At 44.5% G+C, this 11,823-nt stretch overlaps 1 protein-coding gene across 2 annotated transcripts; it reads left to right on the top strand.

The window, feature by feature from the left end:
- The first annotated feature begins 1,057 nt into the window (after positions 1-1,057).
- On the top strand, positions 1,058-11,595 carry mccc1 (methylcrotonyl-CoA carboxylase subunit). Of its 2 annotated transcripts, XR_013505090.1 has the most exons (20): positions 1,058-1,333; positions 1,991-2,034; positions 2,442-2,581; positions 2,739-2,834; positions 3,213-3,334; positions 3,726-3,873; positions 4,032-4,153; positions 4,255-4,366; positions 4,662-4,743; positions 6,658-6,785; positions 6,933-7,116; positions 7,276-7,385; positions 7,477-7,693; positions 7,779-7,865; positions 8,502-8,551; positions 8,625-8,762; positions 9,016-9,123; positions 9,446-9,517; positions 9,665-9,884; positions 9,936-11,595. XR_013505090.1 is itself a non-coding variant. In XM_078285582.1 (19 exons), exons 1-19 carry the CDS (start codon positions 1,278-1,280, stop codon positions 9,800-9,802), a joined length of 2,154 nt encoding a protein of 717 aa, XP_078141708.1. In that variant the 5' UTR covers positions 1,058-1,277; the 3' UTR covers positions 9,803-11,595. The 2 variants fall into 2 exon arrangements, 1 of the variants encoding a protein (XP_078141708.1); XM_078285582.1 differs by having other exon boundaries at positions 9,665-11,595.
- Positions 11,596-11,823: the final 228 nt, after the last annotated feature.

Here is an 11,823-nt window from a genome sequence, read left to right as displayed (position 1 = left end):
TTGCTAGAAGTGGAGAAAGTCCCACCAGGGCTCAAATCCAAGTCTATTCTAGGACCAGGTTCCTAAGAGTTTGAGTCAAGACCAGGTTCAAAGGGGGTCAAGACTAAGTCAAGGCCAGCAACAGAGCAAATTGAGTTCTATTCAAGACCAAGAAGCAATAAACAGTGTGCATGTCTTTCCAAATGAGTAAGTAATGATTAAGGAGTTTCTTAATGAACAGAGATGTAGATCTATCTGCAGGAGTTCTGTACTAAACGTGCCTAAGATTAGCGGCTGCAAAAACCTGTACAACTGTTCAACAAGTCTGAGAAATGCACCAACAAATCATTTATAATACATGAATAAAGCATGAGTAAAAGTGCAGTGCAACATTTTAATATTTGTAAGTAATGTATGAAGCAGTAAAGCATCATGATCAAGATACAAATTAATGCGTCATCACTAAAAACAATGGTAGCTTTATTGACTCCTCTGTAGGTCTAACTATACATTTTTATTATGACATTTATGCTTTATTGGACAGCATGTTTGAGTGAGAAACAGGGAACAGGGATGATGTGACAAATGATGTACTAGCAGTAGTACTCTTCACTCATGAATCAGACATAAAACTTTAACTAATGTCTTTACTAATGATGTACTACTCTATTTATAACATAACTAACCTATTATTGTTATTTAATTCATCAATAAATCATAGTTTAAGGTTTATATATGTTCATAATTCTAAAGTCCAAATATTATTTAATTTACAGTAGTTTGAAGTTTAGTATATGTATAGATGTATGTGTAGTTACAGACTCCATTTTTTCCAATTACATTTCTTCCCTTTTTACAATTTGTTTGTGTCCTCTTGTTGCATTGCAACAGCAGAGAGAGAGAGAGAGAGAGAGAGAGAGAGAGAGAGAGAGAGAGAGAGAGAGAGAGAGAGAGAGACTGCCCTCTTCTGGCAGTTCTTCCTAAATGCAGGCTGTTCCTTCCCACCTCCATATCCACCTTTCCCATTGGCTAACGAGACTACGAGTCCTTGGAAAGGTCAAAATTATTGATACACAGCTCTAACCTGTAGACAGTAGTAAAAGTTGTTACTGTTATTGTTTTCCCCTGTTACAATACATCTATTAAAATAGATACTAGTAAAAGTGGTCAGTAATATGTAATAGTTGACGTTGTGTCGTCCATGAACAATGCTGGAAGGTGTCTAGGTCATTACCGCTTCGCTCTTTTCTCTCAGCTGCTCAGTCAGTCAGGCAGCTAGCTAGCAGCAGCTGGTAGCTATGGCTGCTGTTATTCTGAAATTTCCAACCCTGCAGGGTCTGAGGATATTTACACAGTAAGTAGGACAGAGCGTGTCATGTCTGCTGTCTTTTCGTGTGAAACAGGTGTCCTCCTCTATCTTCGCCACTCAGCTAGCTGTACTTGTTTCTAGCTTGGCAGCTATGAAGTTTGCAAGCTGGCTAGCTAAGTTAGCTTAACGTTAGCTTACGAGGGAGCTAACCCACCAGACAGATGCACTTGTACAAGGTTTCCACATGCATCCCACTGTAAATCATTTTCTGGAGCACATGATTGCTGACCTGTACTACCTTACGTTATTTTTCTACTTGATGTCAACATGTTAATATTATTTCTCCAAGGTGCGAGCCGCTGGATCAGATAAGAGTTGTGCAAGGTTAAAGGTAGCAATCAGCCAGCTAGCATGGCTAATGCTGGTGGTTCAACTTTGTTTTAGAAACCTGGGTGGCTAGCATTCACTAACTCATTTCAGTGAATTCAGTTCAATTCTCTACTGATGTTAGGTGTCACTTCAAAGTTACTGTAACTGGCTGCTCAGCCTAGCTATCTCTGAAGTTAGCCCTCCTGTCAGAGTTCATTCATTTAGCTTCTGCTCTGCCCTTCACACCCATATAGGGATGTGAATGGTACTTGTGTTGCTGCTGTGATCCGCCTGACCCACTGTTCCTCTCCTCTTCTCTCCCTCTCCTCTCAGGAAAGTGTCATGGACCAAAGGACGAGTGAGGTTTGTTTCAGGAGGTGGGTGAAGAAAACACTTCTCAGTTACTGTCAACACCTGAAACATGTTGTCTATATATTGCTGTCATACATGTAAAATATGGGCAATCATACCACAATTTGCTACACTCTGTGTAAAATGAATGTCAAATGAAACAGTGGAAGGGATGTTTTTCTCTCTGGGACTCAAACTTTTTCTTGATTGCACTTTACAAGAATATAAATTAAATTATGCAGCTGTTATTTTGGAATATAGCACCTGTTGTCTTTTAATGCTTTCAGTTACAGAACACTTTGTGTTGTAATTTAGGAAAGTGTCTTCCAAAAAATAATCACTAAATGTTTGTGCCGGTGACATTGGCGACGACGGTGCAACAAAACAACAAAAACTCATTACATAATCTAATATCCCCCTGTGTCCCATCTAGGAGGGGGAAGGATAGAGAAGGTGCTGATAGCCAATCGGGGGGAGATCGCGTGTCGCGTGATGAGGACGGCCAAGAAGATGGGCGTCCGCTCTGTGGCTGTGTACAGTGATGCGGACAGACACTCCATGCACGTCGCCATGGTGAGGTGTTAGATATGTCTCAAACAAAGGATTCTGGTGTGCTTTTTCTTATACTGTCCACTGATAGTTCCTGAACATTCTGTTTATGTGCCCGTGTCTATCTGTTTGTCTTCCTATAGTCTTTAAAGCAAAAGTTGTGTGTGTGTTTGTTCTGTAGGCAGACGAGGCCTACCACATCGGCCCTGCAGCCTCCCAGCAGAGCTACCTGTCTATGGAGAAAGTTCTGGAAGTGGCCAAGAGGTCTGGGTCACATGTGAGTAATCCTTGTATTTGTTGTAGCCCCTAAAAGTTCTAGCTATCAGAGGGAAAACAATTGATAATTTGTGATATTAAGAAGTCTCCCTATTCTGCTTCACTCCCCCTCAACTTGTCCCACCCTGAGCTTTCTGAATTTCTGAAACATTACAAATGTACACAAATCTCATAATACATGTAGTACTAGGTTTTTAGCTGTCTCATACAGTCAGTTATTCTATCTAAAGTTCAGAAAATGAGTTTCCATGTTGGGGAAAAAAGTCTTCAGTCCAGTAAATCACCACGTAAACAAAGCCACTAGTGGGGCGATAGTGTTTCAACAGGGGATTTAACATTGTTAGTTATTCTCAGTGTGTGTGTGTGTGTGTGTGTGTAGGCAGTCCACCCTGGCTACGGCTTCCTATCAGAGAACACAGAGTTTGCGGAGGCCTGTAAACAAGAGGGCATCATCTTCATCGGTCCGCCTTCCTCTGCCATCCGAGACATGGGCATTAAGAGGTAACTCACACACACACACACACATATTTTTTCTCTCTCTAAATTATTTAGTGGTATTACGTGGATTCTCAAACCACTCTGTGCTGAAACTTGGCAAATTTAAATGCTTGTATCAGAAAGGAAGGAATGTGAGGGAAAGAGTTAGTTTTCACTAATGAAAATGATTGAGTAGGGAGGATGTTAAAGCCCTTCCAATTAGATGGCAAAAAAAACAGCATAACATAAGTTATGGAGAAATTGAGTTGTTGCAGCAGCAGGGGAAGAAAATACAATATAAACTTAAAAATAGAATATAAGCAATTGTGGGGCTACATAAAAAAACATAAACTTGCGATGCGATAAATAAGCATTGTTTGTTTGTTAATTTGATTTCCTCTATCTCTCTCTTCAGCACATCCAAACACATCATGTCAGCCGCCGGGGTGCCGATCATTGGCGGTTACCACGGAGAGGACCAATCGAACGAGAAGCTCCAAGCGGAGGCCGCCCGGATTGGCTACCCTGTGATGATCAAAGCAGTCCGCGGAGGAGGAGGGAAGGTGAGAGAAGTCGACAAAGCCTAAATAACTTGAACAAAGTCACTTTTAGAACATTTAAATAACTTGAACAAAGACACTTAAGCAAAGCATATTCTTTCTGTGTCTGTGTGAATATGCGACCTGTGTCTGTGTGTGTGTGTGTGTGTGTGTGTGTTTAGGGTATGCGTATCGCCCGTTCAGACTCGGCCTTCTTGGAACAGCTGGAGTCGGCCAGACGAGAGGCCAGGAAGTCCTTCAACGACGATGTCATGCTGGTGGAGAAATTTGTGGAGGATCCCAGGTAATACACACACACACACACATCCCTATACTTTTTTATTTCTTATTGTGAGCTAAAAAGCCTGATCTGTCTCTGTGTCCTCTCTCTCTCATCTCCTGCAGACACGTGGAGGTCCAGGTGTTTGGAGACCAGCATGGTAACGCCGTCTATCTGTTTGAGAGAGACTGCAGCGTCCAGAGGAGACACCAGAAGATCATCGAGGAGGCACCGGGGGTGAGACGCGCAAGTCTGTCTGTCTGTGTGTGTGTGTGTGTGTGTGCGAGTGTGAGATAGAAGTAAGAATGCAGGAAAGAATGTTTTCTCATCTGGTTTGCCATGTACCGCATACCGCTACAGTGTGAATGCTGCATAAGAAAGAGAGATACTGTGTGTGTGTGTGTGTGTGTGTGTGTGTGTGGATGTGTACTGTGAAACTGGATGTAAGGGCTAATGGGTACTTGCATCTGTTCCTGCCAATTGTTGCATGCTGTCACTGTGTTTCTAAATGTGTGTGTGTGTGCGTTTTCAGCCCGACATTAGCCCTGAGGTGCGGAGGAAACTCGGAGAGGCAGCAGTCAAAGCAGCCAAGGCTGTCAACTATGTAGGGGCAGGTGAGGCGCACGCACACACACACACACACACACACACACACACATCCCTTAGATCCCTTAGACCAGGGGTTCTCAAAGTTTTGATGACTGAGAGCCAATTTAGGGACCCAACATTGGATTGAGGGCCTCCCAAGAAAAAACGGAACACAAAATAATTCCAAAACAAATCTTTTCTTTAATAGCCTATTCTAGACTAAAAGTCATGCCAATTGTGAATCATGTGAGAAATGTATGTTGTGTGTTTTCTGGAGGAGAAAAAATCCCATTTGTCCATTTGTAGATGTTTTAATGACAAAGGTGCATGTCTACAATTTATGCTTTGGAAATGGTTTGCAGCCAGTAATGTAAAATAAACCCAATTTGTAGTTAATGAGGCTAAAACTTGCAAAACCACCAGTATGAGAAACCTTGTACACAAATTCCCTGGTCTTTTCTGCCCTCTACAGTCACAAGTGGGAAATGACACAATCCTGTGTGCAGTCATTTAAGTATATTAGTTCATGTCATTTGATTCATGTCAGTTCATTCAGTTGTCGCAAAAGTGCCTTGCAAACACACACACAGAGAGCCTTGTGCTGGAGCGAGTGATATGCTGTTGATTTCCTGTCTTATCAGCAGGGACCTGAGTGAGAACCAATTCCAGTTGAGAGAGAGAGAGAGAGAGAGAGAGAGAGAGAGAGAGAGAGAGAGAGAGAGAGAGAGAGAGAGAGAGAGAGAGAGAGAGAGAGAGAGAGAGAGAGAGAGAGAGAGAGAGAGAGAGAGAGAGAGAGAGAGAGAGAGAGAGAGAGAGAGAGAGAGAGAGAGAGAGAGAGAGAGAGAGAGAGAGAGAGAGAGAGAGAGAGAGAGAGAGAGAGAGAGAGAGAGAGAGACTTTTAAAATAGAAGCTTACCAAATACCACAACATTCATCATTATTATTGTTGTTATTATTATTATGCTATTGCCTGTCATCAATAGGCTATTCATTATGAATTTGTTACTACATCAACATACCTTGCTCTTTGCTCTTTGAGATCGTTGGCCAGATCTTCGATTCGTCGTGTCACCGTGTCATTCTACAAACTTATGTCACAGAACTACAATGTCAGCCACTTTCAAACTGCAGTCTCGCACGAATTCTCCGTCACTGAACGGCTTGCTCCGCCTAGCAATTTCTTGAGCTACCACATACCTAGCCTGTGTTACAGCTTCACCGGATTTTGCCAGGTTGGTGAAAACTGACTGCTGGGCAGTTAAGCCTCTTTGAAATTGTTCAAGCTTAGTTGTGCGCTCCTCGCCCGTGAACTTCGTACATTTTATGATTGGTATCATAATGGCGTTTTATGTTAAACTCCTTGCGCATTGCATTCACCTGCTTGCAGATTAGGCACATCACTTTATCCGACCCGTGAGGTACAACGAAGTAAGCTTTGCTCCATTTCTCCTGAAACTTCCTTTTCTCCTCACTGACACAATGTTTTTTGCACGATGGCCCCGGTCCTCCATCTTGCTAACCGGCTAACGTACATAGCTGCAATGAAGACGTAATCTGTCTCGCGAGTAGGCATCTCCTAGTTGCCTAGTTGCCATGCAACCATTCCTAACTTGACAGTTTAGCCCAGGGGGCGAAGTTTTACCCTTCTTAAAAGCAAAGTACTGTACTGTGTGATGTAGGTTGGTTTAAAACGGTATTATTGGAACCGGACCAAATATAACGCATGCATTTCATCATGTCACCTTAACTCATCACGGGCCACCAGAAACGTTTCCGAGGGCCGCAATTGGCCCGCGGGCCACACTTTGAGAACCCATGCCTTAGACCCACAGTTACAGAATTAGATAGTATTTAGGGTGTTCCTTTTATCCCTCTCTTGTGGATTCATCCCCTTTTTTTTTGTTCTCACGCTAACATCATATTGTCTGCCTGCCTGTGTAGGTACGGTGGAGTTTATCATGGATGCCCAGCACAACTTCTACTTCATGGAGATGAACACCAGGCTGCAGGTGGAGCATCCCGTCTCTGAGATGATCACCGGAACCGACCTGGTGGAGTGGCAGCTCAGGGTGAGGGAGGGGCGGAGGGAAAACGGGGACGTTGTTTTCCATCCCGTCCTCTGAGAGAAGAAGGAGGGATGTAGGGAATGAGAATAGACGGAAGATGCTTTTTGATTTCAGTTCAACTCTGATCGCCTTCCTCTCCTCCGTCTCCAGGTGGCAGCAGGGGAGCGGCTGCCCCTCCTTCAGGACGACATCGTCTTGAGCGGACACTCGTTCGAGGCGCGCATCTACGCCGAGGACCCCGACAACGACTTCATGCCGGGGGCGGGGCCTCTGCTGCACCTCTCCACCCCCGCGGCGGACCAGCAGACGCGCATAGAGACCGGGGTCAGAGAGGGTAGGGCATGCACGGACATAAAGAATTGTCTGTTTTGCTACTCAACCTATGTCCAGTTCATGAAAGCTTTTTCTATTTCAGTCAGTACTGTAAAGTCTGTATATGTTTTATTTTGTTTGTGTGTGTGTGTGTGTGTGTGTGTGTGTGTGTGTGTTTCAGGGGACGAGGTGTCAGCCCATTACGATCCTATGATAGCTAAACTAGTGGTGTGGGGAGAGGACAGATCAGCTGCCTTAAAGAAACTGCGATACTGCCTACGACAGTACAACGTAAGACACACACACACACACACACACACTCACTCTCACTGCAGCGGAACCTCTTTGAGACGAACCTCTTCTTCACTCGCCCTGCCCGCAGATCGTGGGCCTGAACACCAACATAGACTTCTTGCTGAGTCTGTCGGGCCACCCGGAGTTCGAGGCGGGCAACGTGACCACCAGCTTCATCCCCCAGCACTACGCCGACCTCTTCCCCGCCCCGAGGGCCCCGTCCGGGGCGACGCTCTGCCAGGCGGCCCTGGGCCTGGTGCTCCAGGAGAGGAAGCGCACGCAGGAGTTCACACAGACGTCCAACGGTATTTCATGCCTGCTTTGGTATTCTCGCCTTGATGTACATTTAACCCCGAAAAGATCTATTCAGTGTATCCGTGTGTTTTCCAGACCCCTACTCCCCGTTTGGCTCCAGCAGCGGTCGGAGGATCAACATACTGTTCAACAGAAGCATGACGCTACAGCTGGGAGACAAGAGTAAGTACCGGACCGACTGTGGACCTTTACTGCCCCCTAGAGGGAGGGAGGGAAGGTGGACAGAGGGAGGGAGAAGTGAAGGAAAGAACGGATGAGGTTGAGAAGCAGTATTTTGATCAGCAGGGTCATGACGGGGTCATGAGTTCTGTCATTAATTCTCAGTAGTTGAACTCTGGGTGTTTGTCTACTAAATGCAAGCCGGACTCACACTACCAGATTTTGACCAGAGACGTCTTCTTCTTGCCGTCTCCATGTACCTGGTCCACTTTGTCATCGACGACAGCTGAATCAGGCATTTAATTAGATGAAGTTCAGTACAGTCGGAGTGAACAGCAGACCCCGAGCTGTGCCGCTGGTTCGTTTAATGGCTGTTTTAATAATTAAGAACTGGTCTGGTCCCTGACAGTTTGGTAATGAACTCATATTCACTATCAATATTCATACTATAAATGTCACAGAGAGGCTAATAATACCTCCCGCTATCTGCTGCTGTGTCAGTGTGATGTGTTCAGTTTCAACTCTTAGATGACTTCTGTCTTCTAGTCCACTCCCTTTCCCCACTCCGCCTTGTTCGGTAGTTCTAAATCACCAGCTAACTTTGACAACATCTCTGTTTGTGTGTGTGTGTGTCTTTAGAAGTCGATGTGGAGGTCACATACAACAAAGATGGAAGCTACACTATGCAGGTGAGTCAGAGTAACAGCAGATGTTTCTTCTTCACATCCATCATATTCATTACATGGGGTGTTTTCTTCTCAGATTGGTAATGAGGTGTACCACGTGACGGGGGACGTGGAGACAGAGGGCGGAGCTTCGTTCCTGCACTGCTCCGTCAACGGGGTGAAGTCCCGGCCCAAGCTGGTCATCCTGGACAACACAGTCCACCTGTTCTCCATGGTACGTTCTACCTAGCACCGTAATGCACTAGAACACCATAGAATGCACAAGAACAATGTCTATTTGCTCTCTGTGATAGGCTTTCCACTGGAACAATTACATGACAAATTCCTTTTTTTTTTTATTGATATTTCTACCAGTACATGATCTGTGATTTCTCTACAGTTGTGTTGTCTTGTTACCTTTACGGATTTAATAAAGATTGTGAAAGTTTGAAAAAGTAGCAATATTCCTCTATATTTTCTCCCTGTAGGAGGGTAGTGCTGAGGTGTCGGTCCCAGTGCCGAAGTATCTGGCTGGTGTGAGTGGCTCCGGGGCCCAGGGTGGAGCTGTGGCCCCTATGACCGGAACTATAGAGAAGGTAAGCTGTGACTGTGCCGCAGTATAAAGTCTAATCGGCTTTGATTTGATTGCCGTCAAGCCAAAAGAATCTGTCGTTTTCTTCAGGGCAAGGTAGCTGTCATGAAGCTTTCTAGTTTTAGAGGACTTCAGTCGCCATATTAAATATTTAAGTGGAAATAGAAATTTGTATATCTCTCTCAGATCCCCATTTAAAGCTTAAAGCAAATAAAGACAAACATAAACCAGTAGCAGGGAAAAACAGTGTCATGATATTTAGATTACAACTTGGGATTTTTTTTTTTTTCCTCTTATGATATCCGGTTTCCTCGCTGCGTGTCCAGGTGCTGGTGAAGGCAGGAGACAAGGTGGCTGTCGGAGACCCGCTCATGGTCATGATCGCCATGAAGATGGAGGTGAGGCTCTTCCACACACACTCACTCACACACACACACACGCACATTTACTCCGTCTATCTCTCTCCGACTCTCTCCCCGGATCCCGCCGAGTTTCTAACAAAGCCGATTTTTTTTCCTTCCTTCCTTCGTTGTTTGTTTCTGCAGCACACCATCCGCGCGCCGAAGTCGGGCGTGATCAAGAAGGTTTTCTTCAGCGAGGGCTCCCAGGCCAACCGCCACGCCGCTCTGGTGGAGCTGGAGGAGGAGGAGGAGGCGGAGGAGGGGGAGGGGGGCGGCCAGTAAACGCAGCCCACACACACACAGAGGCAGGAGAGAGAGCCGGGACTAGTTACTGGAGTCAGGACCCGAAATTTCTGTGAAAGCAGTGGAAAGGCTCATACATAAAATGTTAATAGTAAACTGACTTGAATGGTAGATAGCAAATTGACCCCCATCTGCATAGGACCTGACCAGTCTTGTTTCCCCCAGTGGGAAAGCACTACCGGCCCCCACAGATCCCCAGTGTACAGTTGCCTTATCTTGCCTTATCCGTTTTCACATTTCCTCCTTAGGGTTTTTATCTTGGGTATCTTTTTTGCAGTAAATGGCGGATGCCCGGCTTTTCTACTTCTGCGCTCTGCAAAAGCACTCTTGTGATTTGTCAGATTTCCCCTGTCTGTATACTGTACTTCAGTACTTAGGAGGTGGATAGGTGAGTACACTCTGTATGCCCACACCAAGAGCTACAGTAGATATGCTCCTCATACCAGTGTACAGGACATCCTTATGGACACTGCTGGGCTCTTATTTTGACAAGAAGGAACCACTTCCTCCTCTCCAGTAGCATCATGCAGGCGTTTCCAGAGACTTTCATGGTAGTGGAGTTGCGTTCCTTCTCACCTTCACTATGCTTTGATCTCTGACTATATTTGTTCACTGTCTTCGATAGATTTTCAAACGGGTTCCCTGTTTCTGTCACTGCCTTTTTCTCCGCCTAGTGTTTTCTTGCTATTATATTCTTGTCACAAAGGTTTCAGAGGTGAACCGATTCCAGATCTTTCATATTGTTGGGTTTCTTGGAATAAAAAAGAAAATTAAGTGATACTTCCCTGTGAAGATGGTGAAACGAAACAGGTGTTTTGTATGTGGGCAAATGTGAGGCAGAGGAGACTGACAGCGTTTCACTCAATAGGGGAGGGAATTTGCAAATTCGATAAAACCCCCTGTGGATGATCATAGTGGGCTTTATTGAACAAAAAATGTCCTGAACAAGTAATGGTTACTGATAACTGGGGGGGGGGGATAAATTGCACATTTACATGACGCTAAATTATTGCATCAGTGGTCATGTGAATACTATAAATGTATGAGAGAAGAGGCGGGAGGTATTTTGTATGTAATGCTCACACCACTCAAAAGCAAACATGATGCCCTTTCAGACTGAATCCCAACTCTTCATCCTTTACCCTGAAATGTCTTCTTGTTCTTACAGAGCAGAGAACTGTGTTGTTATGTACTGTCTGTGTAGAAGAGAGGAATATGCGACAGTGAGGAGGAAGGCGTGTTGAGTTGGGAGCAGAAACACTCCTGGGCAGGTTTTCTTCAAAAGAAATCAAAACCCGGTCACACTGAATTCATTTTAAGCTACATTTACACAGGAAAAAACCATGTGATTTTTAACCTTGTTGCCTAGATCCGACAGCTTTCCATTTCCAATCGATTAGGGAGACTGTCTAATAAGACCTGTTAACATTAGCTAAAAATGCTGTGATACAATGCCACGGTGCAGATGGATGGACTGTCTTTGTGAAAATCTGCAGCTAAAGGATGAATTCTGTTTTAGCAGTCAGACTGTCCACTCCCCACTGTGTAAATCCACCATTAGTCCAAATGCTTTACCATGCAACTGAGATGCTCATAGTAACTCTTTGTTTGTAGTGATCACTCTTTCTGCCTACTAAGTGTGCTAGGAAGTCATCTAGACTAAAACAGCAAATGTATAGATGTAGTATAAAGTATGACCGATGATTTTTTTTTGTTAAAGATGATATTGGATTGGACAGATACTGTAATAAATTAATAAACGTTTCGCAAAATATGCATGTCATTGTCATTTTTAAGCACTCAATAGTGTTTGGGTGTGGCTGGTTCAGCGTAATAAGGTTTTCAAATTGTGTTTCAAAGTTAATAATAAATGCCCGCCACAGATTAAATGTGGGTAAATAGCAGCTAAATGGATTCTAACAGCAATGTGATTGGTCATGCTACAGGTCCTCCATACTGTTTTAGTTTCAGTTCCCAGGTCAGAAATTGTTGCAATAGTG

Source organism: Centroberyx gerrardi, chromosome 9 (assembly GCF_048128805.1).
Source record: "Centroberyx gerrardi isolate f3 chromosome 9, fCenGer3.hap1.cur.20231027, whole genome shotgun sequence".
In the NCBI taxonomy this organism is placed as follows: domain Eukaryota; kingdom Metazoa; phylum Chordata; class Actinopteri; order Beryciformes; family Berycidae; genus Centroberyx; species Centroberyx gerrardi.
This window is presented reverse-complemented; position numbering and strand designations above follow the sequence as displayed.

What these genes read in the sequence shown, in the direction of transcription:
- mccc1 (XM_078285582.1), top strand. Translation starts at nt 1,278, where the DNA reads ATGGCTGCTGTTATTCTGAAATTTCCAACCCTGCAGGGTCTGAGGATA. An exon ending in ACTCCATGCACGTCGCCATG is followed by an intron (nt 2,582 to 2,738) that starts GTGAGGTGTTAG and finishes TTTGTTCTGTAG; the next exon opens with GCAGACGAGGCCTACCACAT. An exon ending in GCTACAGCTGGGAGACAAGA is followed by an intron (nt 7,866 to 8,501) that starts GTAAGTACCGGA and finishes GTGTGTCTTTAG; the next exon opens with AAGTCGATGTGGAGGTCACA.